Genomic DNA, 26,520 nt, shown 5'->3' with positions numbered 1-26,520 from the left:
TCACCCAGGCTGGAGTGCAGTGGTGCAATCTCGGCTCACTGCAACCTCCAGCTCCTGGGTTCAAGCGATTCTCCTGCCTTAGCCTCACGAATAGCTGGGATTACAGGCAAGCACCACCATGCCAAGCTAATGTTTGTATTTCTAGTAGAGACGGGGTTCCACAAATTGGCCAGGCTGGTCTCAAACTCCTGACCTGAAGTGATCTACCCACCTTGGTGTCCCAAAGTTTTGGGATTATAGGCATGAGCCATTGTACCCGGCCATGAAAGTGCTTTTTAAACTGTAAACTGCTGCATAAATATTAAACAATATTATTACTGTCCCTGGGACACAAGTGCTTGTAAAAAAGAAAGGATCTCTTCTGTCTACAATGACTTAGGGTTCTTCTAATTACAGGTATGAGTTCTCTGGGTCTAATGGTTCTATAAAACATTATTTTCTTTGCAGTTGGAAATTTTAAAATATTTTAATAATTATTAGAATCATCTGAATTAACTGAATTTTTCTGCTTTGCCTTTCCTATTATCTACATGAATCCCAAAGACAAAGAGACCATAAGTTCTTTAATCAATCATTAACTGCTTATTAATCACTATTATAGGATCAACATATGCTAGGTGCTATCACATTTAAAAAAAAGAATAGACACAATTTTTGTTCTCCAGCACATTATCATTATTGAACTAATAAAAACAATAAAAGAGGGTACTATTATGTGGAACAGATTATAAGTGCACTTCTAAGAATTTAGCAGACAGGCAAACGAATGAGGGCTGGAACAGTCTGTAAGGAGGAGGTGAAATCTTAGCTGGATCTTGAAAGTTGGGCGGCATTTGAATTGTTGGAAAGAAGAAAGGGCATTTCAGCTAGTAAAGGCACTAGAAATATAGGCACAATGATCTAGAGATTGAGCAAGATTTCTTCTTATAAGAGGAAGATTAGTTTTGCTCAACAAATATATACACACTGGGGAATACAGTTGACAACCTTAAAATTTGCCAGAGATTAGTTGTTATATGGTAGAAATTACAACATTTTAAAGATTTTAGATCAAGGGAGCATAAAAATGTAGGATTAGCCATAGAAGAGAAACCAAAGAAAGTCAGGTCAAATAGTGAGCCCCTGGGGCCACCCCAGCGTGACATCCTAGTGTGGTGTTAGAGGAAAAAGGGAAGTGCTGCCTTCTATAGACCATGACAACATAGCAAGCAGAATAAATACGGTTGACTGACAATATATAGGTATTTATAAACATTCACAATTATTCTGTTACTTTCTAGATTACATAACAGTCTATCATTACCCAACATATGACTTACATTTGACAGACTGCTCCACAAGTCATCATTCTTAGCATTTCTATAGCTGAACTTCTTTAAGTACTGAATTATTCCTTTCTGGAATTTCTCCTCACCCAGAAAATCCTTGAGCATATTCAAAATACAAGCTCCCTTTAAAAAAAACAAAAGAGTTGAAAAAAGAGATAAAGAAAAGGGTAGTATGGTATGTTTTTAAAGGAAGCTTAAATTTTATGGAACATGTGTGATGTCTGAAAAGTGAACAAACAAAAAGTGCAACAAGTAGCAGGAACTGGCACCAATGACTTAAACTGCTGATTTTATAGTCATTATTACATTTCTTCTGAAAGCAGAGCTTCCACCTGCAAGTGATATTTACTACCTTGTTATAGGAAACTTCATCAAACATTTCCTGTATTTGAGTCGGGGTTTCCGCTGGTTTGGAGATAGGGCGGGATGAATTCAATGAATCTTTTGTAATTACTTCAAAACACACATTCAAAAAATAGTCATCCTAAACAGGGAGAAAAATGTTTAGTTTTAGTTTCTATTTGACACTGTAAAAGCAATAGAAAACATAGTAGGTTTAGTAAGATGTTCTTAGAGGTAAGATTTCAATCGATATTTCTTGGAAGATGTTTCTTTTCTTGTATGTATTCCCCTTTCGCCGTTTCTCTACTTTAAAAAGATACAAATCCAATATTCCTTCAGACATTACCTGAATGTTTACCATGTACCAGCCCTTGAATACAGAAATAAAATAATGGTTTCCATTTAGTGAATACTTGTTATGTGCCTAGACCTATCATCTGCAATCCTGTCAACACCTCTGCAAGGGAGATATGGTATATGCATTTTACAAATAAGAATATATAAAGCTTTGGCATTAAGCCACAAATTCAGTACATACACAGTAACAAGAAGAGCCTAACTTTGAATCCATGTCTGTCTATAGTGTACTGGACTAAATATATATCCCAAAGACCTAAATAACCATTACTAACCACCTTGATATGCACATTTGTGCAGTGTTCAGACCACTATATTCGTTTTTAAAAAAGACATACCTGAAGAAATCCCTTCACACATTTTGGGGAAGCCAGCAGACCCTTTGGAAATTCTAGAAAAGTACACCCCCAATGATGTTGATTTCAGGTTACATGCCAAGAACTCTATAGTACCTAGTAGCCATGGGCATTCCTGTGCAGATGTATACAAACAGCGATGTTCTTTCCTCTCAACCCACATACACAGTTCTACATTTGTATTAGTTTGCCTTCTCTGTTTACAGACTTTGGGGTGACAGATTTATGTTGATTGTTTTCTAAAACCTCCAATGTTTCATCCAGTTCTGTGATCTGTTTCGTGTATCAAACAAAATGCCCTATGTTCAAAAACCACAACATTATGTAGTTTTTCTGTTTAACATTCACTTGAAATTTTAATAGTGAATTGATGATTCTTTACACCGTATAGTATGATACACAGAATTGTGAACTTACAAATTGCAGCTCTGGATATGTAGCATTAACAGCGATAAGTTCCATGTATTTTGCAAAACCCTCTTTAAGCCAAATATCATTCCACCATTCCATTGTGACCAGGTTGCCAAACCACTAGGAGGTAAAAACTCAATATTATTAGAAGTTAAACAAATAAAAATTATTAACTTTAGCAAAAAAATACAATTGTTACTAACTTTTTTTTATTAGTTAGGATCTCTCTTCTCTTTGCTACCCTTTTCTCTCTGTACAATTTTCTTCTACTGATTTCCTTGCCTTCTTATTCTCACCACCACATTTTTGCTTGATTTTCTTTTTTCTTTTTTTTGTGTGTTCTCAATGCCCTTAACTCTTCGACTTTCATTCTATCTGCCCAACATTTCCTAGTTATTAGATTTAATATTAAGAAAGAAAATGGAACACTTTATAGAGGTGGTTTTTTTCCTGCCCAATAAGAACAATCTCACCTTGTCCTTGATATATGATGATGTTCAAGGGAGAAATATAAATCCAAGTGTCCTGGGTGAAGTTATCTTTTTATATTAAGTAGCAGGTACTTAGGAGAATCATAAGAATTCATTTAAGGCTCTCAGGTTGTTATATAATTGTTATATAATATTACTGAAGAGCAAATTCAGTTGTTAACCTCTGCCCCTGACTTACTTCAGTGGGCCACTAGAAACAATAAAGGTCTAAGATTTAAAATATATATAAATCAAATAAAAAGGATGCATAAAGACAATCGACATATTTACCCTTTACCTATATTTGATCTGTATTATGCATTTTAAATATTACTATTCTTTTATGTGCTTTTGTATTTTATTTATTTAGTCTATATGCCTAATACTGCACATCTAGTGTATGTCTCTAAGACTGCAATCTCTAGACGGACCAAAGCTTCAACAATAAGATTCTAAGATTCAGAAGAGCCTGGTTATAGTTACAGAACAGAAAATTATAAGTCTGTAGCTTCTAGAAACAGTTTAAGCACTATTCCTTTTCTGACAGTCTTCAGATTATTTTACAAGTGGGCACCAATCTTCTGAAGGACATTCATGGAAAGGGAGAGGTGTTTCCTCAATTTGAAAACCGGTGAATATAAGAAGTACAGGATAAACTGATTCTAGCCACTTCACCAGTTAGTAAGACTAGTTTATTCATTCATTCAGTAAATACCTATGGAGAACCTACTGCGTTCCTGGCACCAAGCCATACGTTAGAAATACAAAGATGTATATAATATAGCCACTGCCTCAATACAAATGATGGAGGTCAACCAGTAGACAAATAAATACAGTAAAGCAGATGCTAAGATCAATGTCTTTGCCAGGGACAGAGGGGATTCCAGGAGGAAATAATCAGTTTTGCCAGGACGGTGTTCATTTCCTGAGCCTTGTAAATAGTACTCAGGTATGCTGAATATCAGATAGTAGGAGCAAAGGCAGAGTGATACAACCCGGCATGTTCAGAAAATGGCAGGTAATCTTGGATGGCTAAAGCTTAGGTGTAGGCAAGAGATGAGGCTGGAGAGGTAAAAAGGAGCTGGGTCATGGGAACCTTGTATGCCAGGCTAAGACAGTTGGCATCAGGGAATCTTTGCCAGGGTTATGCACAGAGTGACATGTTAATATGGTAATCAATGGGAAGACAAAAAAGTGGGGGCAAAAATTCCAGTGCTGTTTGCTGCTTCAGCACTTGACTGCATCTCCGTGGAAGAGAAGCTATTAAAGGGAGGGCCAGAGGGAGCATGGAGCCTCAGAAGTAGAGCTCACAGAGCACTTCCCTACAAACAATTGGCAGAAAGATTAGAAATCTCCAGACTCAGTTAAGTGCTTTAGAGCTCCTGGTGACTCATGATCAAAACACCTAAAATGGGCCAGTGGGGAGATTCTGAACCAAAGGAAGCAGCCCATGTGTTCTCGAAGCACAGTGCTGAGCATGGCTGTCTGTGTAACAGAGTATTTAGTTCACTGCTTTAAAGAACAACAGCTCATTATTGTGGTGACGACAAAGGATAAAGTTAAAATGTTTTAAATAAGAGATTTTACCAGATTCTACAACAGAATGATATTTGCCCACTTGGTGAAAGACAATTTTGGTGCCTTTAATAATTTACTGCATTACTGAGAGTTTTCAGAAATGAAATAGAGAGAATAGTCTCCAATATCTATAGACCTAGTTTTACAATTCCACATTTGTATGTAATATAGTGTTGATAGATGGCCCTTAGATAAGTTATTCTGCAAGAAATAGTAGTATTTCTTGTAGATGGAGTGGCCGTTGTCATCATCATTAATAACTAACACTTATTGAGTGCTTACTATGTGATCCGCACACTTTCCCTATCCATAATCCTCACAACAGCTTTATGAAACAGAACTATTATTAACTTAATTTTATAGATGGGGACACTGAACTTCAGAGAGTTAGGTATGTGCCCAGGATCATCAGCCCATCAAATTTCACTTGAAGTATTTCATTATGGCCATGTAAGCACAGGTTCCAACCGAAGGAAGAGTGATTTTGCCCTAGATTGGAATGCCAGAGTACCAGGGGATATAAAGAGAAATATTTTTAGTAGAAATCTTTATTTGTAAGGTTTCCAATTCTGTGCTTCATGTGTCTGTATAGTCACTTCCCTTCTTTTCCCAAATGACATTTGAGGGCTTTGCTTTGAAAGGTTTTAGAGGATAAATTTAATGGCTACTTCTCGTGATAAAATTCCAGTATGCACACCACAGTTCAGAGACTGAGTACTCTGCTACTTGACATGTTGTGTTAGGTTTAGTAATCTCTAAGTTCCCCTCTAGAGGTAAATGAGATGATTTATTTTGTTTCAGGAAGATTGATCGTGTTCTATATAATGTTATTTTGAACTGATATCGAGATAATGTCATGAGTGCCAAGTACCTGGTGCGCCAGTTCATGGGCTATGACTCTGGTGACCCACAGTTTATCGGAAGCAGAAGAGGTCTTGGAGTCAAAAAGCAGTGACGTCTCCCTATATGTAATGAGGCCCCAATTTTCCATGGCTCCAGATGCAAAGTCAGGAATAGCAATTAAATCTAAGAAATAAGAACAACCATACTTGAGTTTTATGGCTCCCACATCAGAAATAGAATTGGCTCTCTGCTCAAATACACTATGATCCTTTAAGTATATGTAAGCAGACTTTTTGAAAACATCAAGAATATCTTAACATTGACAGGGTGTCTTATAGTTGCGCTGAAAATAATCAGTGCCCATTATCAAGTGGAATAAGTTGTACAGAGTTTTGTAGATGAAGTAACGTATTGACATTTAACCATTTTCTTCCTGAAAGTGCTGAACTCTGAAAATATTTTGGGTGCCTTACTGCCAAGAAAACAATTCATTTAAAAACAATCATATTGTGTTTTATGTTAGTACTGCTGAAAACTTTAAAAAAGGTATCAAATAATTTCTAATATGTTTGAGATTCATCAAAACGTATAATGAACTCATTTTTAGAAAAAAACAAAAAGATGCATGATTTTAATTTCAGGAGAACACCTCTTAGGAGCCATCTCTATAGTCAATATTTCCATTGATATTTCTAGCAAATATAGCCTCTATTATAAGCACATGTCCTTCTAAGACAGCAGAGGAAAAAAGCTCTGGGCATTGATTCTTTCTGACTTCAATTTCCTTTTCAACACTGATATTTCCTCTACTTCTTAGGAAAGTGTTGTGGGGGGAAAAAGTGCAATCTAATCATTTAAACAACTCAGGTATAATGCATTAATTTGCATTACGTGTGTGTGTGTGTGTATATATATATATATATATATATATATATACCATATATGTGTGTGTGTGTATATATATACACCATATATGGGCATATATAATATATATATATACCTGTATATGTGTGTATGTGTGTGTATATATACATATATATGTACCTGTATATGTGTGTGTATATATACATATATATGTACCTGTATATGTGTGTGTATATGTATATGTGTGTGTGTATATACACACATATATATACATATATACATACATATATACACACACATATACATATGCAGGTATAAGTGTATGTGCATTGTTTACTATCCTTTGCTAATGATTTCATGTAGGCTAAAAAATTTCTGGCTAATATTTAGTCTTTGAATTCTGCTAGCTAAAATGTTCATTTAGCTGGAAAAAAAGATAATTTTTTAAAACTTTGAAATGAACCAAGTCACTTGGCTTATAATTACATTGTCTGGAGTTAATACTGGTTAATTCTAGTAGATGAAAAACAAGTGTACATAACACAATCAAAAACTAAATTAGCACTAATAAAGATTAGTATTCATTAGCACTTCAAATGTGGGAATGACTTTTCTTCTAAATTGCATTGATGATTTTATAGTAGTGGGACTTATATCTGCTCTATTTTTTCCTAAGTTGCATGCTTCTTTTCTGTTAGTCTTAAAGATGTTTCATATGCTCTTTAAGACTGCATTTTTCAAGAACAACATTAATATTGTTGATGGCTGTTATTAATCTTTCCTTGACTTTTGGCCTAAAGTACAGCAATGAATTACATATAAATGGGATTTAGTATATCTGTACTAAAGGGTATATAGAACCTGCACAATAATAACAGAGCAAGACTCAGGAACTATCGAAATAAGCCCCTGGATATAGCTTTTAATTTTTTTAAGCCTAGAACTGTATGCCAATTGATGGTCCCTTTTAATTTATGTAAGGAAAATGCATTGGAGTTGGGGGCAAGAGGCGAAAAAGGACAAGATAAGAAGTATATCCTAAATTCCAAAGGAAAAAAATTGTTTTGTCACTGTCAGGAACCCCAAGCACTAATCTTTATATGCTGTGAAACTTTCTTCAGTTTTTATATGCTCTACAACAGGGGTCCCTAACCCCGGGGACACGGACCAGTACCTGTCAATGGCCTATTAGAAACTGGGCTACATGGCAGGAGGTGAGCGGTGGGAGAGAGCATGACTGCCTGAGCTCTGCCTCCTGCCAGATCAGAGGTGGCATTAGATTCTCAGAGGAGCATGAATCCTATTGTGAACTGTGCATGTGAGGGATCTAAGTTGCGTGTTCCTTATGAGAATCTAATGCCCAATGCTCTGAGGTGGAACAGTTTCATCCAAAAACCATCCACCCAACCTTCGTGGAAAAATTGTTTCCACAAATCTGGTCCCTAGTGTCAAAAAGGTTGGGGATTGCTTCTCTACAACATTCTAAAAATAACGTTTTTTATTTTTTAAGATAGAAAATTAAAAGCAAGATAGACTATGAGTATCATCTCATGTAAAGACCTACTACCATAACCAGATGATCTGTTTCCTGCAATTTTTTTTAAATCTGTTCCACAGTCTTGCCATCCAACCTCAGTGCCCAATATAGATAACAGATGGAGGCATAGTTTTCAGTACTCTCTCTACGTAAACTTTTGACAACCTTTATAAAAGATTGCTGACCTTGTACAAATAGGGTATAGCAATTCCTCCAGAAATCCCTCTAATTCTAATATGCAATGCATGTGTCTGTGTGTGTGTGTGTGTGTGTGTGTGTGTGTATTTTTTGATGGAAAATCCATTCTCTAATCAATGCTGCTGGGCATAGAAGAGCAGCCTGATGGGAGGTGTGTTTCCCTCCCATAGAAGAGGAACATAATGGATGAGAGCCTTGATGTCCGCCACAGGGAGTCACAGCATCTTGGACATGTGGACCCCTATTTTGAACACAGCAGTCACTGTGTTCCTTCTTTTTCTCCCCATCTCTTTCCTGGGCCCTCTACCTGGCTTCCATCCCAGCCTCCAGTGTGTGCCCTTTCTGATCAGCCTGGGAAAGAGTTCGATGCAGATATGTTAACGTTAAACCTGATAAAAGAAGAGAGAAATGATCCACACTATTGGGGCATCTCATAAATATTTTATTTTCTACACTCAAGAATCATCTCTGAGGAACAAATTATTTTTTCCTGAGCTAACCTGAATTCCTCAGTGCTCATTTAAATCACATAGAAAGAGAAAGAGGGAAGAGATCAAAGCAAGTTTTATGAGCAAAAATGAAGACAATAATGTGGAATTTGAACATACCCAGTTTGGAGAGTGGATAGTAGATATCAAAGTACTTTTCATAAAAATCAAGTAGCTTCAGTGATGCCTGCAAAGCATAATGTGTTTGATTCTGTTTGTCTGGGGATGCATAGATGGACACCTGGGAAATGTGGATCAGAAGAGGTTTTTGAATGACAGCTCCCTGGCATAATTCCATTCCTGATAACCCTCTCACACAGAAAGGCAGACTGCATCTTTTCAAGAAAGTATTAAGATACCATTAAGCATGTTGTCAATAAGGATAAGAGGTTCTGTGAAGTATTAAAGCAAAAGTCAGTCTTGAAAATTACAAACACCCTGAATCTTCTGTTACAATCCATTTCCTCAGTGCTCATCTGTAACTTTCAAATCATATTAACCCATTGTATCATAATCCAAGTATATCATAGACAGGAACCCACTTGAGTTCATCTCTATGATATACTTTAGCACTTGTCAACTAGCTTTCCAAAATGATGACCACAAACACAATTCAAATAAAACATAGGTTTCTTCTAGACCTATGTGGGAAGCCATGAAGAACTTATTGGATCCGCCCTCTGTCAAGCTTGCTTTAAACTAAGAAATGCTCAAATATGTTCAATGGCTCCCCCAAAGAAATTAGCTATCAAGTAGAAAAAATATAATTAGATTCAAATTTTCTTGCCTTCCAAGTATAGAGCTACTTTTATTTCATGACCCACTTTTATGCTCTGAATTAACTGAAGTCCTTCAAAACCTTTATGTGGAAAAAATGTAAATGGCCATTTTTTTGACAGTTTACCAGGCACTGTGCTGAATGCTTACACATAAAATCTAATTTAATACTTGCACCCACTCTATGAAGCAGGTGCCATTTTATAGGTGAAGCAGCAGAAACACATAAAGATTTAGTAACTTGCTCCAGATCACCCAGGCTGAAAGTTGTAGAGCTGGGGTGTGAATCCAAAGAGGCTGACAGGAACCTGTCCTCTGAAGTGCCATTCACCTCCTGCACATCCGTGTCTATGCATAGACATCCATGTCTAAGTGCAAAGGTGCCGTGATGTGTGTGTGTAGCTACACAACTCATATATCTACATATTCATGAACATAATACGTATGTAAATTGTAATAGATACTTTATACCGATTTTTCTTTTTTTTTTCTGTTTTTCTTTTTTCTTTTTTTTTGGAGATGAAGTCTCACTCTTGTCACCCAGGCTGGAGTGCCTGGCACAATGTCAGTTCACTGCAACATCCACCTCCCGGGTTCAAGCGATTCTCCTGCCTCAGCCTCCCGAGTAGCTGGGATTACAGGTGCCTGCCACCATGCCTGGCTAATTTTTGTATTTTTAGTAGAGAGGGATTTCACCATGTTGCCCAGGCTGGTCTCAAACTCCTGACCTCAGGCGATCTGCCCGCTTCGGCCTCCCAAAGTGCTGGGATTACAGGCATCAGCCACTGTGCCCGGCCTATACCCATTTTTCAAAAGCATTATTTTATAACTCTTTAAAGATGTTTTTATGTCTATAATTTGGTCCCTTGGGATAAGAAGTTCTTTTTTATTTATTTAATGTGTCCACTAATGTTTGCAAATATTTAACTACAAAGATAATCATTAAGTATTGTTGTAAGTTTTTGCAAACAATGAAGACTCTAAAAATTATAAAGATCTTCTTTCATTGAGGGAAAAAAGTTATAAAAAACAGTTGGAAACTGTCGGGCACGGTGGCTCACGCCTGTAATCCCAACACTTTGGGAGGCCAAGGCGGGAGGATCACCTGAGGTCAGGAGTTCAAGACCAGCCTGGTCAACATGGTGAAACCCCGTCTCTACAAATACACAAAAATTAGCCAGGCATGATGGCCTGTGTTTGTATTCCCAGCTACTTGGGAGGCTGAGGCAGGAGAATTGCTTGAACCCAGGAGGCGGAGATTGCAGTGAGCCGAGATAGCGTCATTGCACTCCAGCCTAGGCAACAGAGTGAGACTCTGTCTCAAAGAAAAAAAAAAAGTTGGAAACAACATACATGCCCAAAAATAAGATGCTGATTTTAGAATCCTTATTAAACCTCCATGCAATTATTAATATAATATTATTTAAAATTTTTAATGACATTCAACTTTTATAGCATATTTTGATAAAAATGGGTTAAAAATAGTCAATATATTATTTTGCAAAGGGTATATGTGTGTGTGTGTGTATTATATATATACATATATATACACTTTGAAAATCACCTTTACATATATAGTCAGTAAATACTGTTACTATGTACACCCATATATGCTGACATACATATAGAAAATATTTGGAAGGCTTACATTAATATTATCAGTAGTTGTATCTTGGTGACAGGACTATGGATAATTTTTAATTTAGTTTTTTATCTATCTCTTTTTGTAATATAAACATAATACTTTGATAATAATGAAAAACATGAGAAAACAAAAGTTCATTGCTCTCAGGACACTTTTCTGCACTGCGTAGAAAATTAGAACTCACCTTGACCCCTGATGAGGTGATGCCACTCACAGAGTGGAAATCACAAACTATGTAGGCTACAAGGTATGTACTCATTTTTACAGTAGTTTCAAAGTGATCTTCCAAAAGACCTCCTTCAAGTTCAATTGTCTTAACCTACAGAAAGGAAAAGGAATAATCAGTACTTGAAAACTGGAGTATTTCATAACCATGCCTATGACTTATGGCAGGTGAGTTAGAGGCAAGCCTCATACTCTGAAGGACAATCGATGACCTCCTAGGAGGGCAATGGCCTCTCCTAGTATTCCGTGGCCTCTTTTACCTCTATTGCTTTTACCCCAACACTCTGTTGAAGACAAAAAGCCCTGCTTTTGAGATCCCCAAAGCACAAAAATGCCAAATCTCATTTTGTTGATTGAAAGCACAAAAATATTACGTATTTCTATTTTCTTAAAATGCAATAATTTCCAACACTGGCATCAGTTCAACTTGTGGGCTTTTAAGTAAAATACCAGATAATGGCCCCTTTCCCTTTGTTTGTTGTACAAGAAATACACCCCTGCGGAAAAAGAAAACAGGAAGTGAAACTGAACTAGAGGCTTCACATTATCTTTTAATCCTGTTATGTGGGTGTGAGGTTGGTGTTGTTTCTCAGGTGAGGAAACAGAGGCTCAGAAATGTTCACAGAATTGTTGGAGATCACATGGCTAGTTCCACGGTAGGACCAAGATGTGGATGTGACTGTGTGACTCCAAAGATGATGCTCATTCTCTCACTTGCTGCGTGACAGCTAGAGTCATGGTCTTATTTTATCTTTGCTTCATTGATTCAGCAATGAAAGCAGTCAGGCCAAGGAAGTCATTAGTAATTTAAGCTTCTGTCCATCTCCTAAGGAAGCAGAAACTTTTCAGCCTGCAGTCTCGTCAGCTGCATCTATCAAGATCACTGGGTAATGACTGAACTCTACCTTCATTTGGTCTGGGCAGCTTGTCTCAGAGATGGTCTTCACCGTGGTACAATGCCCCAAATACTGACTGGATACAGATCCAATAATCTGAAAACATTTTCTTCAAGCTAGTCACAACTCTTAGACAGGCTCTTCCCCACCTCTATCCCTGAGCCCTTTCTGGGAGTCAGGCTTGTGATGATGCTGACTGCAGCTTATTAAGCATGTTTGACATGTTGGATAAGATTACGATTTGCTTTGGCAAGAGAAAATAGCTTGAAGCATTACCATAAATTTTCTAGTCTACTTTGATGGCAAATGTTTTTGCTGTTAAATTCTACAGAATTTAATTTTACTGAATTCTATTTGAAATCTATTTCTAAGTTCCAATAAAGAAGAAGGTACTGATCAAATACTGTAAGAAAAGTCAAAGTATATACAGGGCTGTAATTTTTAAGAACTCTATCCAGCAAATTAATTTTCCCCAACAACAGTCTCCATTTTTAGGAAGCTGATTCAACCAGTGTTCTCTGGATATCCACTCCCAGCAGAGGAGATGCTGTCTTGTGGTAAGGGCTGAGAGCTGGGGTATTATTGTGGTCTTCTGACCAAACTCAGCAGCAAAACCATGTAGTCAAGTGTGTGGAGGGGTTACTGGCAGAGGCGTGAGGCTGTGAGACTATGGGGAAATATGTCTGGGCTACTAGAAGGCTGGTGGCAGAGATGGTTAGGAGGCAAATGGGCGTTTGCTATGGTTTATCCCCACCAGATGAAGACGATATAGTCCATGGAGGCTGAGTTTTGTTCAGAAACCTGCAGTGACCCATGTAGATTAACATTGCCTTAAATGGACGTGTATGGGGTATTAGTGTAAGTTCTTCCAGGATGGTGATGTAAGCTCCAAGTACAAAACACTGACTGCTAGACAAGGATTTAGCTGTTTTCTCAATACCAGCAGAACTTTACTTGCATAGCAATTGTCACCAGTGAGTGCGTGTTTCCTTAAAGGATGAAAGAGACAAATAAATGTCCAAAAGATATGCTGCCTCTATTAGCACTTGGACCCTGCAAGGTCCCTGAGTTTGAGACCAGGCTGACTAACATGGTGAAACCCCGTCTCTACTGAAAATACAAAAAAAGTTAGTCAGGTGTAGTGGTGGGAGCCTGTAATTCCAGCTACTTGGGAGGCTGAGGCAGGAGAATTGCTTGAACCTGGGAGGCTGAGGTTGTAGTGAGCCGAGATCACGCCATTGCACTCCAACCTGGGCAACAGAGCGAGACTCTGTCTCAAAAATCAAAACAAAACAAAACAAAACAAAACAAAAACACAAACAAAAAAACTTGTATAACCACAATTAATAATTTTCATAAATAAATTTAAGAATTACTTGTGAAACTTAAAAGGGGGGATTTCTAAGTTCCATCATAGACTTCTAGATCAGAATTTCTTGGGTTGGGGCCCTGCAGGGTCCCTGAGGTCCTCACTTCTCTTAAATCCTGCATTCTTAACTAAGGAAATTGAGAACAGAGCATGTATCATTTCTTCCCACCAGTCTACATAACCCAGCTTAGGTGCTACAACTGTTATCTAGAGAGTATGATTGTGACATTACTTCAGTTCTCCTTTTTTGACTAACCATGAGAGCCTGAGTTGGTCAATGTTTATAAGAAGCAGAATGTTTTTTTTTTCTTTTATTATTATTATTATTATTATTATTATTATTATTATACTTTAGGTTTTATGGTACATGTGCGCAATGTGCAGGTAAGTTACATATGTATACATGTGCCATGCTGGTGCGCTGCACCCACTAACTCGTCATCTAGCATTAGGTATATCTCCCAATGCTATCCCTCCCCCCTCCCCCCACCCCACAACAGTCCCCAGAGTGTGATGTTCCCCTTCCTGTGTCCATGTGTTCTCATTGTTCAATTCCCACCTATGAGTGAGAATATGCGGTGTTTGGTTTTTTGTTCTTGCGATAGTTTACTGAGAATGATGATTTCCAATTTCATCCATGTCCCTACAAAGGACGTGAACTCATCATTTTTTATGGCTGCATAGTATTCCATGGTGTGTATGTGCCACATTTTCTTAATCCAGTCTATCATTGTTGGACATTTGGGTTGGTTCCAAGTCTTTGCTATTGTGAATAATGCCGCAATAAACATACGTGTGCATGTGTCTTTATAGCAGCATGATTTATAGTCCTTTGGGTATATACCCAGTAATGGGATGGCTGGGTCGAATGGAATTTCTAGTTCTAGATCCCTGAGGAATCGCCACACTGACTTCCACAAGGGTTGAACTAGTTTACAGTCCCACCAACAGTGTAAAAGTGAAGAAGCAGAATGTTAAATCAGTATTCGCTGAAAAGGGCATGATCTAGCGAGCTGCTCCAGTCAACTGGGCAAAGTAGAGATTCAAGGACCTTAGAAAATATTTTCAAAGTGTTTGCTTCTTTTGCTTAAACATGAGAAGTTACTGGAGATTTCTGAGATATAAATTTTAAATTCTAATATAATAATGATAACAGCAATTTATGTTTGCATTCTATTTTGATGAAAAGGGCTGTGTTTTTACTTTACCCCTCATGATTATTCAGATAGAAAATTATATTAATAAAAAACTTCCAGGAAAGCTACTTCAGTGATACACTGTCTTGAAACGAACATGCTGTTGGAAAGAATAATTGACCTCACAGTAGCAAATTGTTGCTACCTGAAAATGAAGGGCTAATTAAACTGCTATCTGTTACAATCACAGAAAAACTGAACTATGGGTCCCATGGTCAGTTGTTTTTTTTTTTCCTTTGGTCCACTCTGCCAGTATTTCAGAGCAAACGTCTTTTCCAGCATTAAGTAGAAATCTGGGGAGATGCAGCATCTAGATTATGGGCTCATTTCTCTCCTGCATCTGTAGAGACAGAGAGGAAAATGGGCGTGGGGCCACTTGCTGGCTGTGGATGACCTGCTGCCTCCTGTGCTCCACCTTTCTGAAGCACCATCAGGAAAGCCTCTATTTTTGTTCTACTATCCAAGCGGCGTTACAGGAATATTTTACATTTTGTTCAACAGCACAAATGGCAAGTACATCATTAGTGAGGAAGTATCAAACAAGGAAAAGGGTCTACTGTGTCTTCCAGAGTCTCTGCATTTTGAGTACTAATATGAGCCAAATAAGAGTCCCAAAGTCCTCTTTCAATTAAAGAAGTTGTATAGGCCAGCCATGGTGGCTCACGCCTGTAATCTCAGCACTTTGGGAGGCCAAGGCGGGCAGATCACCTGAGGTCAGGAGTTTGAGACCAGGCTGACTAACATGGTGAAACCCCGTTTCTAGTAAAATACAAAAAAAATTAGTTGGGTGTAGTGGTGGGAGCCTGTAATCCCAGCTACTTGGGAGGCTGAGGCAAGAGAATTGCTTGAACCCGGGAGGTGGAGGTTGCAGTGAGCTGAGATCACGCCATTGCACTCCAACCTGGGCAACAGAGTGAGACTGTCTCAAAAAAAAAAAAAAAAAGGATAACCACAATTAATAATTTTCATAAATAAATTTCAGAATTACTTGTGAAACTTAAAAGAGGGGATTTCTAAGTTCCATCACAGACTTCTAGATCAGAATTTCTTGGGTTGGGGCCCTGCAGGGTCCCTGAGATCCTTGCCACTGCAAAAGGGGTCTCTGGACCATCAGCAGTGACTGGGGGCTTGTTAGAAAGGTAGAACTTCAAGCTTCACCCCAAGACCTCTTGAATCAGAATCTGAGTTTTAGCAAGATCCTCAGACCATTAATCTGAATCCTAAAGTTTGAGAAGTGCTACTCTAGGAGATTCTGAATTTCATCCCTGGCCAAGAAACACAGATTTAAGATACTGTTTCCATATGAACACAAAATATAAATCACTTTGCTTGGGAAAAAAAAAAAACCTTCCTGTGTAACAATGCCCCAAACGGAATGATGTTAAAGTCTAGAAGGATTGAAATTATGATGACTGATAGATAGATAGATAGATAGATAGATAGATAGATAGATAGATAAAAACAAATTAATGGCTGAAATCCTGAAAGCAATTTTAAAAAACAAACGAAGACTGAGTCTCAACTTGAGAACAATTTCTAAAAGTTTCTGGAAGTGGAAATACCTTTGGCATGTTGGATAGTGCAATATGCCCGCTCTCTCTTCGTATCTTGATTGAAAAGTTGGCTTTGAACAACGGTTCATCAAAGCAAGGGAAAGCCATGCGTGCCTGGGTTGGCTCAAAATCTGTTACTGCAAGTATTCTGTGAAAAGACCCACCCCCAGCCAAAATGCACAAGTGAAATCAAGAAGAGAAATGAATCTGTACATTTAGCAAACAGCTTATCAAACCTGGGGGTAATAGACTTGATTTCTCAAACTGCAACCTTTGTGAATCTCGACTGTCTCTTTGAGGAAAATGAAGGTAAAATCTTATTTAGCAGCCATCAATCACAAGCAATGCCCTGTTCTGGGAATGCTAATTACATTATTTCGTTCATACTCAGGTCAAACAAGGATATTGAGGCTCAGACAACTTGAATGACCTTAGCAGGATCCGTAGCCAGTAAATGACTGAGACAGTACACATGTTGTCTGCATGGCTTCAAAATTCACTAGGAAATTAAATGTTCAGTACTGTCTCTAAACCTGAAAGGGCCTCAGGCAGACGTTTGAGTAATTGTGTATATGAGTGATGTCCTAAGTTGTATTTCCAGGGAGCAGATCCTGACTTATTGAGAACATCCTGCCAGGAGAAACAGGTAAGGAAGTGAGGGAAGCAGGACAGGGAAAAGGGAGAAGCCAGTCAAGGGTGCAGGACAGGCAAAGTCCCAGCGTCAGCCTGATTCCCAGGGAGCTCTGGGATGCAAACTATGCCTTCACGTGTCCCCCACTGGAGGCAAGGAGCTGGACTTTCATATTCTTGTACCATTGTTGGCTAATGGTCTCTCTTTGGCACCTGTGCCCCCAGGTACTTCTAGTTCTCTCTGCTTGCCACTCTTCAGATGATGACAAGTATAATAGATACATACTCTGACAAACTTCTCTACCCCAACACCAGGATATGCCTGAAACTGTACAGTTACAGATTTACTCTTTGGACTTTAAGCTTCAATTAAGAAGTGAATTTGGAGAGCAGATTTTAACTGGAAAAGGAGGGGAGAATAGAATAGCTCAAATACGAGGGAGAGACAGGTCAGGAGGGAAAAAAGAGAAGCTGTCAGGATATTTTACTTCAGCTTACTTTATTTCTATGACACAGGCTGGGAAACTGAGGCTAGAGATGTAAATGATTCACTTGTGGCCTCAAGGTTTTATTTGTATTTGGTAGCAGTTTCTGCAAATGTAAAGGAATTCTAAGTGGCTGGAATAATTTTCACTCACATGAAATTTTGGTTGTAATAAGTCTACATTGACAAAACAAAAAAAACTGAATCTTTGTTGCTTACACGATTAATTGGAACTCTACATGCAAAGTGTGACCTTCTGCATCTCAAAAGAACCACTTTCAACTGAATTACTTGTGTGGTTTAGATGAAGAAGTGAGGAAGAAAGAGAGAGAAAGAGAGAGATTCATAAGATTCAATTGACATTGTGCAGTACATTATCATACATGTCAGACCTACTAGGTGACTGAGTATGAAGGGAACTGACTAATTAACCATAAGGAGCGTCAGGAATAGCCTGCAATTAATCATGGGAGGCATGCTGGAAAGTCCTCCAGCTTTACTCCAAATATCTCCCCTTCTCATCTCCCACAGCTCCCAGAATAGTATCCCTAAGATGTATGTCCTTTGCATGAGGCCTTCGGCATTTGAAAAAAATGAAAAAAGCCATCATTGTTTACGTAGTGCCTTAGTGAAAAGAAGTTGATACTTTTCCTATCCAATACTGTGCTGAGCCTGAAAACCAGCTCCTGAGGATTGTGGCTGCAATGAGGGGAAGTGTCAGCAAGGGAATGTGGAAAGAGAGGAGCCTGGGGAAGAGTTGTCCTAGGTGGATGGCTGCAGGCTGTGCAGTGAGCACCCAAGTGGGGAAGGGAAGAGCAGGATGTAGTAGACACAGCTAGTCACTTTCCTGATACCCACTCCCCTTCCTTGGTTCCAATGGAATGCTGATTTTATTCAGGAAGGCAACAAGTCCAGATAAGAGAGTTACTTCTTCAGGCTCCCTTGTAACTTGGTGAGGCTATGACTCATTCTGGTCTAGCTGAAGTCCTTGGGTGGGAAATCTTTGTAAAGAGTGTTAGATTCAACTGGAACGTTTCTTTTTGCCCTTATCTCTCCCCTGTGTTCCCCTTCTTCCTGCCTAGAATGTGGACTTGATGCCTAGAGGTGCAGCAATCATCTTGCAAGTATTAGGAAGAAAGCCATAGGATAGCTGAGCAGAAAGACAGAAGGAGCCTGGGTCCTGGATGACGCTGAACAGCACTATAGCAACTCTGAGCTGCCCTACTTCTGAACTTCTTGTTGCATGAGAAAAATATGCCCCTGTGTGGTTAAGCCATGGAATTTAGATTTCTCCAACTGGCAATTGAACATAATTCACATAACGTGAGAGTGCACTGAGCCAGACTCCTCTTACCTCCCAGATGGATCCCGGCCCTGGGAAACCAAACCATCCACTCTATTAAGCATCCTTGATTCTTCTTTCCCTCACCTCACATGACCAATATGTCAGCAATCTCTGTTGTTTTGCCCTCCAAAATAACTGCCAAGTTCAATTGTTTCACTCCATAAGCACTGCCACTAGCCTGGCCCAAATTAGCATCACTTCTTACCTGAACTACTGCAATGACCTCCCAAATGATTACTCTGCTTCTCTATAACATACCCTCAACATAGACTTGATCTTTACAAAGCATAAATCAGAGCAGAATCTTCCAGTGATTTCCCATTTCATCTGAGTTAAAGTCAAAACTCCTTACAAGACGCCCCAAGGCTCCACATGGTCTGATCCCTTTCTCCCTCTTGTTCACTCTCCTCAGCTCACACTGGCCTTCTCTCAACCAATCCCACTTTAGAGCCTTTGCACTTGCCCCGAGATGTTCTCATAACTGTCTCTTTAAAAAAAAACAACTCAGCTCTCAATTTAAATTCACTTCCTCAACAAACACTTCCTTGCCCAGTCAACTGAATTAGTTTCAATCTTCAGCCACATTTTCCACCTTTCTTGCGCCTTGTTTTATTTCATTCATAACACTGGCCAATTACCTTGCCAATTTTATTTATTTTCTTGTCCTGGTTGTCTCTTCCATCAGATCCCACCATTATACATTCAGTGCCTAGTGCAGTGCCTGGCACATAGTGTGTGCTCAATGAATGTGACTTGATCGAATAGACTATATTTCTCAATTTTCCAAACAAACTTGTTCCTTGTTTCTGACTATTCGATATGAGTCATGGCTGTTACCTAGGCAATGTATACTCTGTCACTTCCTCTCTCCCAATCCCAGTGTCACTTACATTTCCTTCTGGTCCCAGATGAAGACCCACTTCCTTTGAGAAGCATTTCCTATTTCAGCCCTCTCTGCACTGACCATCTCTTTCCCTAGCACATAAGCATATCCATCATATCAGTCATATACTGGCCTCTCCTCCTAGTTATTCACCCTCTAGCTGTTTATGCCTCTGAGTCCTGTCTTTACATCTCTACTGTGGTTTCCTTAAGGAATGGTAGAGCTTTTCCTTCTGGGTTCCTCATAGTTTACTGGATTTCTCATAAATGGCTGCTGAAGTCTGCTCCTGGCAAAGAGATGTAACTCATAAGGAAATTATCACAAAAGAATGTAAATTACCTGAGCAAGTTCTTACCTTGTTTCACCACCAAGAGTTCTGTATGTGCTTTTATAAAACCCTTCAAAGCCATCACCTAACTTGGCTTGGAAGTCAATAGCCACATAGTATTTCAGGTGAGGCATAAGTTTCTCTGGAACCAGCAGTGCAATTTGTTGATGAGCAGGATAACTCAAAACTTTCAGCCCTTTTCCTGGTTTCATGTATCTTGAATCTTCCTCTGACTGAAGGGTGGCATTCGTGATTTCAAGATCTTTGCTGTGCAAGATGATAAACTGGGTAGCATTGCTGACCAAGACCTCGATCTTCTCAGATGCAACAAAGTCCAGAGAGGTGAGATTGGGGTGGACAAAGAGGTCATAATGGAGGGGAATGACCACACTGGGGAGCCTTAGCTCCTGCCAAGGAAATCGTTCCCCATTGGTGGCTACTGGGAAAGCCCCAGGATCCTCACTGAAGTGATAACTAGATGGCACTGAGAACTGAGAACAAATGCATATTTGGGGCAAGATGGCTGCTAAGCAGTAAAATCCTTTGTGAATATTAAACATTGATTTTCTGTGTGAATTAACCATTGCAGAAGAATGGAGCATGGAATCTATTCTCTAGAAGACAAGTTAATATCCAGGCTAATCTCGTAGTTCTTCATAGCACTGCACTGGCTCTTGGCTCCTGAACAATACTTTCAATATATGAATTTAATCTAGAAGAAAAAAACACACTTATAGCATGACGAAAAAGATTTCAATTTACAAATAAAATCTTAAACATGTAAAAAGGTAGGTGTGAGTAAGGGAAAATCTGCTCTCTGTCAGAATTAGGCCAAGTATCCACAAAATAGAGCAGAAATTAAGCTGTTATCTGGTTATTATAAATAAAAACCCTTTAGGACTCCCCCAAAAAACCCTACCTTAAAATTGAATGTAATGAATTTCTTCTGAATTCTTGTGCAGCAAGCAGAAGGCAGGTGTGTAAATTCATTGCATGCTGAATGTTTTTAACATTTGGTTATATTTTAAATTTTTGTTTATTTATTTATGTTTTAGACAGGGTCTTGCTCTGTTGCCCAGGCGGGAGTAGAGTATGCAATCATGATCACAGCTCACTGCAGCCTCAACTTCCTGGGCTCAAGTGATCCTCCCACCTCAGCCTCCAGAGTAGCTGGGACTACAGACACACACCGCCACACTCGGCTACCTTTTTTGTAGATATGGGGGTCTCCCTGTTAACCAGGCTGGTAAACTCCTAAACTCAAGTAATCCTCCCAAAGTGTTGGGATTACAAGCGTGAGCCACTGTGACCAGCCTATTTTATTTTTATTCATTTATTTATGTTTTTGAGACGGAATCTCGCTGTTGTCCAGGTTGCAATGCAGTGGCGCTGTCTCGGCTCACTGCAACCTCTGCCTCTGGGGTTCAAGTGATTCTTCTCCCTCAGCCTTCCAAGTAGCTGGGATTACAGGCATGTGCCACCACACCCAGCTAATTTTTGTATTTTTAGTATAGACGGGGTTTCACCATGTTGGCCTGGCTGGTCTCGAACTCCTGACCTCAGGTGATCCACTCGCCTTGGCCTCCCAAAGTGCTGAGATCACAGGCGTGGGTCACTGCGCCTGGCCATATTTTATTTTTTTTAAAGGATAATGTGTCACTGTGTTGCCCAGGCTGGCCTCAAATTCCTGGGGTCAAGCAATCCTGATGTCTCAGCCTCCCAAGTAGCTGGAACCACAGGCACACATGTAATTTTAAGAGTATGCCTGAAAGTAAACTGTGCAAGATGTCTCTATTTTGTCTTCATAAGTCACAAAGCATATTCTATATATATTCTATATTATTTGGATACCAGATATTATTATTATTATTACTACGAATGGCATTGAACTTCATCTCTTTCAGTAACATTATCTGAATGGCCTCATTTTATGGCTACTGGTGTAAAGGTTGCTGGTCAAGGTAGGTGTTTATCCTCAGTTTATTTTCAATATGTCAAAAGCCATGGAAATAAATTTTGAGTTTATAATATTCTTACAGAATTTTTTTTAAGGTTTGGTTCTTTTCCCTTTACACTACTTTTGAAAGCACAATCAAATCAAACTGAATTTACTACCTTTGTAAATAGAACTAAGTTTCTTTCTCTTCTAAGGGTAAAGCTACAACACATATAAAATTAGGACAAACAGCATAGTTAATTTGGGGGAATCAATTCTTACTGCCACCCTACCACCTGCCTCTACTTACTTCCTTACTGCTCCAACTCAAACCATGAAGGTTTTCCCTGCTGCTTCTTCTTTTTATAATCCTGAACAAGTTCTGCAGCATTAATTATCCAAACAATTACTTCAATTTTTCAATTGCAGTATTAATGCAGATAACAGGTATTGTTAAAGGAACAAAAATAAAATAAAATAAAATAATATTAAATAAAGATACTTCTCCCTCTTTTTAAAAACAAGCATTAAATCACTGCTACAAATCTCAGTGTTCCAACAACGTCTAATAAGTACACTCGTAATTGGTCTATTAGCTTTAATTTTGGAGGGTTTAAAAAAAATGGAGTGGCTTATTATGTGGGTCTGAGGCTTTGGAATCAGAGTGCCCGGATTCCAGCGCTAATTCCACCAACCTCACCTATGTGATCATGGGCAAAGTTTTTGACTTTTTGAGCTTCATTTATCTCACCCATAAAACAGTGTAATAATTATACCTTCCTCATGCTGGGATGATTAAATGAAATAATTCATGTGAAGAAGTTGGCACAGCACAGCATGGAGCATATAGGAAGTAAGTAATTAGTATTGGATATGAAATTATTATTGAGGTTATAACTTGCATTCAATGGCCAAAATGAAAGAGTAGCTCTGCCCCCACTTGTAGCAGACACTCCTAGAGATGTACTTGATTGATAAGAGTAGAGAGAAAAGCTTTACTCACACAGTCTTTAACTTTAGAACTAGTAAGGGTTGTAAAGGCCAGCTAGTACAAGTCCTTAGTGTTCAGATAAAGAAACAGGACCCGGCACAGTGACTCAGGCCTGTAATGCCAGCATTTTGGGAGGCCAAGGTGGGCAGAGCACCTGAGGTCAGGAATTCGAGACCAGCCTCACCAACATGGTGAAACCCTGTCTCTACTAAAAATACAAAAATTAGCCGGGCGTGCTGGCACATGCCCGTAGTCCCAGCTACTCGGGAGGCTGAGGCACGAGAATCGCTTGAACCAGGGAGGTGGAGGTTGCAGTGAGCCGAGATCGTGCTGCTGCACTCCAGCCTGGGCGACAGAGCGAGGCTCTGTCTCAAAATAAATAAATAAATACATAAATAAATACATAAATTAAATTAAATAAACAGGTGAAGGAACAGGATGGTGACTCCTCAAAATCCACACAGGAAGTCTGAAACAGAATCAGGACTAAAACATAGCTCTCTGACCTTTGGTCTGGTGGGCTTTCTATTATACTGCACTGTACCTTAAATAGCAATGCAGTGAACAAAACATCCTGGGATTGAAGAAGCAAGAATTGTCACAAACGTTTAGAAAAGACAAAAAGATCTCTGAAAGAGAGTGAGCCAGTGCAGCAGAAAGAGTCTTAGATCAAGTCCCAGCCTCAACTGCATACACTAATACAGCCGCACCCAATTCACCCTGGTCCCCCAGAACCTTGCCTTAGATTACAAAACCTTCTCAACACAGCAGTTCTATACCTTCAGTTCATTATTCTCATTGAAAAATTCTAATTTTAAGACAAACCCAAGAGAAATGTTGATACGTTACCTTAAAGCATGCTGCTGCAGATTTGACTGAAGGGGAATTTATTTTTGCTTTCACTTTCTATTCCAAGATTCAGAACTTTTCATGCCTCCTGAGTACAGTACTAGCTGGTTCATTATCACGCAGGTGTGAATGAAGCTTAGGATAAGAGCTTTATTCCAAAAAGGACAAGAAACTTTTTGTAGAATGCACAAATAAGTGGCTTTGGAGTAGAATCCAAACCGTAGAAAGAAAGGATCGCCAGTGGCTGCCACTTCTGCTGTTATCGCCTCCGTTCCCTTGTCCCCAGGGTAAAGCCTTCAGAACATAGTTCATGTTTTTTAGTGCCAAGTTGTTGTCTTAGGAATTGATCTTGAACTTCTCCTTGTGCTGCATCCTCAGTGCTACGAAATCTGACTTCTGCCCATCCACCCCACAAACGTAACTCCAAGCTTACCAAACACCTCCCGGGCAGCTTCTGTGGTCTTTATCAGAGGTGATTATTCTCAGCTTTGCCATGTCTGTAACCACCTCGTCTCCTTGGGCACGAGGGGACCGTATCTCACGCTCATCTCTTTGATCTCTCTTTATCTGCCTGTTTGAGTTTGGCTTCTACTTCCTCTCTGCTCTGAATATAGGCCTTCCACAAAGGTGAAACCTCTGGCCTTTGCTCTGCCCTCTGTTTATCCTTTCCAGTACCCAGATTTAGCATTTATCCCCATTCATCCCACATTGCTCCCATTGTGATCCCTCCTTCAAGGGTTCTGCTGCTGTAATTCCAACAGCCTGATGGACTGACATTACATGGATGTCTAATCCTAACCTGAACCAGAACCCTAACAACTCAAACAGCGTTTTCTTTCCCCAGATAAGCACCCTTTGCTTTATATGCTTCCAGCCTTCTTCCATTATCTAGGATTGAACCATATAGTTAGTTATTTTGATTCTGTCCCTCTCCAATTTGTTGCCAAAGCCTGTTGATTTTTCCTTTTCCTTTTTTTTTTTTTTTTGAGATAGGGTCTCACTCTGTCACCCAGGCTGGAGTGCAGTGGTGCCAACCCAGCTCACTGCAGCCTCGGCTTCCTGAGCTCAAATGATCCTCCCACCTCAGCCTCCCAAGTAGCTGGGGCTACAGGCATCCACCACTACACCCAGCTAATTTATTATCACTTTTTTATAGATGAGGTCTTCCTGTGTTGCTCAGGCTGGTCTCAAACTCCTAGGCTCAAGTGATCCTTCTGCCTCAGCCTCCCAAAGGATTGGGATTACAGGCATGAGCCACCACAACTGGCCTTTTTGAATCATTTTCAATCTCTTTCTATCCAATCAAGAAAAAATCCCACCGCTTATTAAAGTAGTCCAGGTCCTCATCCTTCCTCACAATGGCCTTCAACCATGTCCTCTCAGCTTCTCAAGCTCAGCTTCTTGCAGTTTACTTGTACAATGCCACCAGATTAATCCTTTCAACTACTGCTTGACCGTGCCTCCCCCACTGCTCAAGATCTTTCCTTGATTTCCCCATTTACAGAAGGACAAGTCCTAGTGTGGGAACCATAGTGGCCTACTGGCAGCCTATATGCCAGCCTATAGTTGTTTTGTTTGAATCACAGTCTATTAAAAGACAATACATCCATACAATTTCTATTGTCAAGTGAAATATAACAAGCTTAGCTCTTACCGTGTTGCAGACACTCTTCATAGACTTGTATCATGTGCCTTGTCCTGCTGTGGTTTGTGTTTGCAACCTATGTTTGGCCCAACGGCACATGTTGCCATGATTAGATCCTAGTTAAGTCTCAAGCTTTAATTTTTCCACCTTTCTACATTTTATTATTTCAACCTGAAAGAACAAGTCGATAAAGTAGAAGGGGCAGAAAGGAAGGCAGTAGCCTACACCTAAGGCCCGAAGCATAAGACTGAATGGGGTCCCTCAGAGCTGCATTTCATGCAGTGAGAGGGGCACCACAGGAAGGGGGATGGCTGGAAGCCAGTGAGTGGGAAAAAGAAGGGGACAAAGACGACAAAGAAGAGGAGGTCCCAAGGGCTTATCTACGGACTCTAACTCTGCAGGGCATGGGGGCAGGTAGAAGAGGTATAGGAGGCTGGGAGTATTTCTGTGATATTCCTTGTCACAAGATCCAGCCTAGCTGTGGGTATGTGGGCGAGTGCATGTGTGTTTTCAGAGCTCTCTTCTGCCCACTGGAACAGAAGTGGTGATGGAGAATGAAGAAACAGGCTATGGAATTGAGCTGCAGAATCCCAGAAGTGAAAATTGAGCCGGAATCAAGTACTTTGTAGCTTATTTAAAAGAGTTTCTCAGCAAAATGGGCTCCTAACTTTTCTTTTCTTTCTTCTTTCTCTTTCTTTCTTTCTCTCTCTTTCTTTCTTTCCTTCCTTTTTTTTTCTTTTCTTTTCTCTTCTCTTTTCTTTGGAATAAGCTTTGGGAGGTTTGTTGCTTAGGGAATTCATGTCTCAGTTTTCCATTTCATCCTGGTCTCTGAATCGTCTCTTACTCAGAGAGACCCTCCTTGTTGGCTCTAAGGCAGTACCACCCCTCCCTAAATCCACCACTACCAAGGCCTATCCTGTCAGCCTGCTTTTTGTTTCTTCTTAGCATTGGTCAGTTCCTTATACTTCAATATGTAGTTGTTTGTTTGTTTTCTTG

General features: G+C 39.5%; 1 protein-coding gene across 1 annotated transcript in view; it reads right to left on the bottom strand.

The window, feature by feature from the left end:
- Window positions 1-23,907, bottom strand: part of ERAP2 (endoplasmic reticulum aminopeptidase 2) — a 52,044-nt gene extending 28,137 nt beyond the window's left edge. The window contains 9 exon segments of the mRNA NM_001131125.1: window positions 1,320-1,451; window positions 1,681-1,812; window positions 2,801-2,914; window positions 5,714-5,868; window positions 8,893-9,013; window positions 11,379-11,513; window positions 16,443-16,581; window positions 20,131-20,815; window positions 23,880-23,907. Of these exon segments, the coding sequence (NP_001124597.1) occupies window positions 1,320-1,451; window positions 1,681-1,812; window positions 2,801-2,914; window positions 5,714-5,868; window positions 8,893-9,013; window positions 11,379-11,513; window positions 16,443-16,581; window positions 20,131-20,705 (1,503 nt within the window). The 5' untranslated portion in view covers window positions 20,706-20,815; window positions 23,880-23,907.
- Between the last annotated feature and the right edge of the window lie 2,613 nt (window positions 23,908-26,520).

This window comes from Pongo abelii, chromosome 4 (genome assembly GCF_028885655.2).
Source record: "Pongo abelii isolate AG06213 chromosome 4, NHGRI_mPonAbe1-v2.0_pri, whole genome shotgun sequence".
NCBI lineage: Eukaryota > Metazoa > Chordata > Mammalia > Primates > Hominidae > Pongo > Pongo abelii.
The sequence above is the reverse complement of the archived record's forward strand: the minus strand, read 5'-3'. Positions and strand labels throughout refer to the sequence as shown.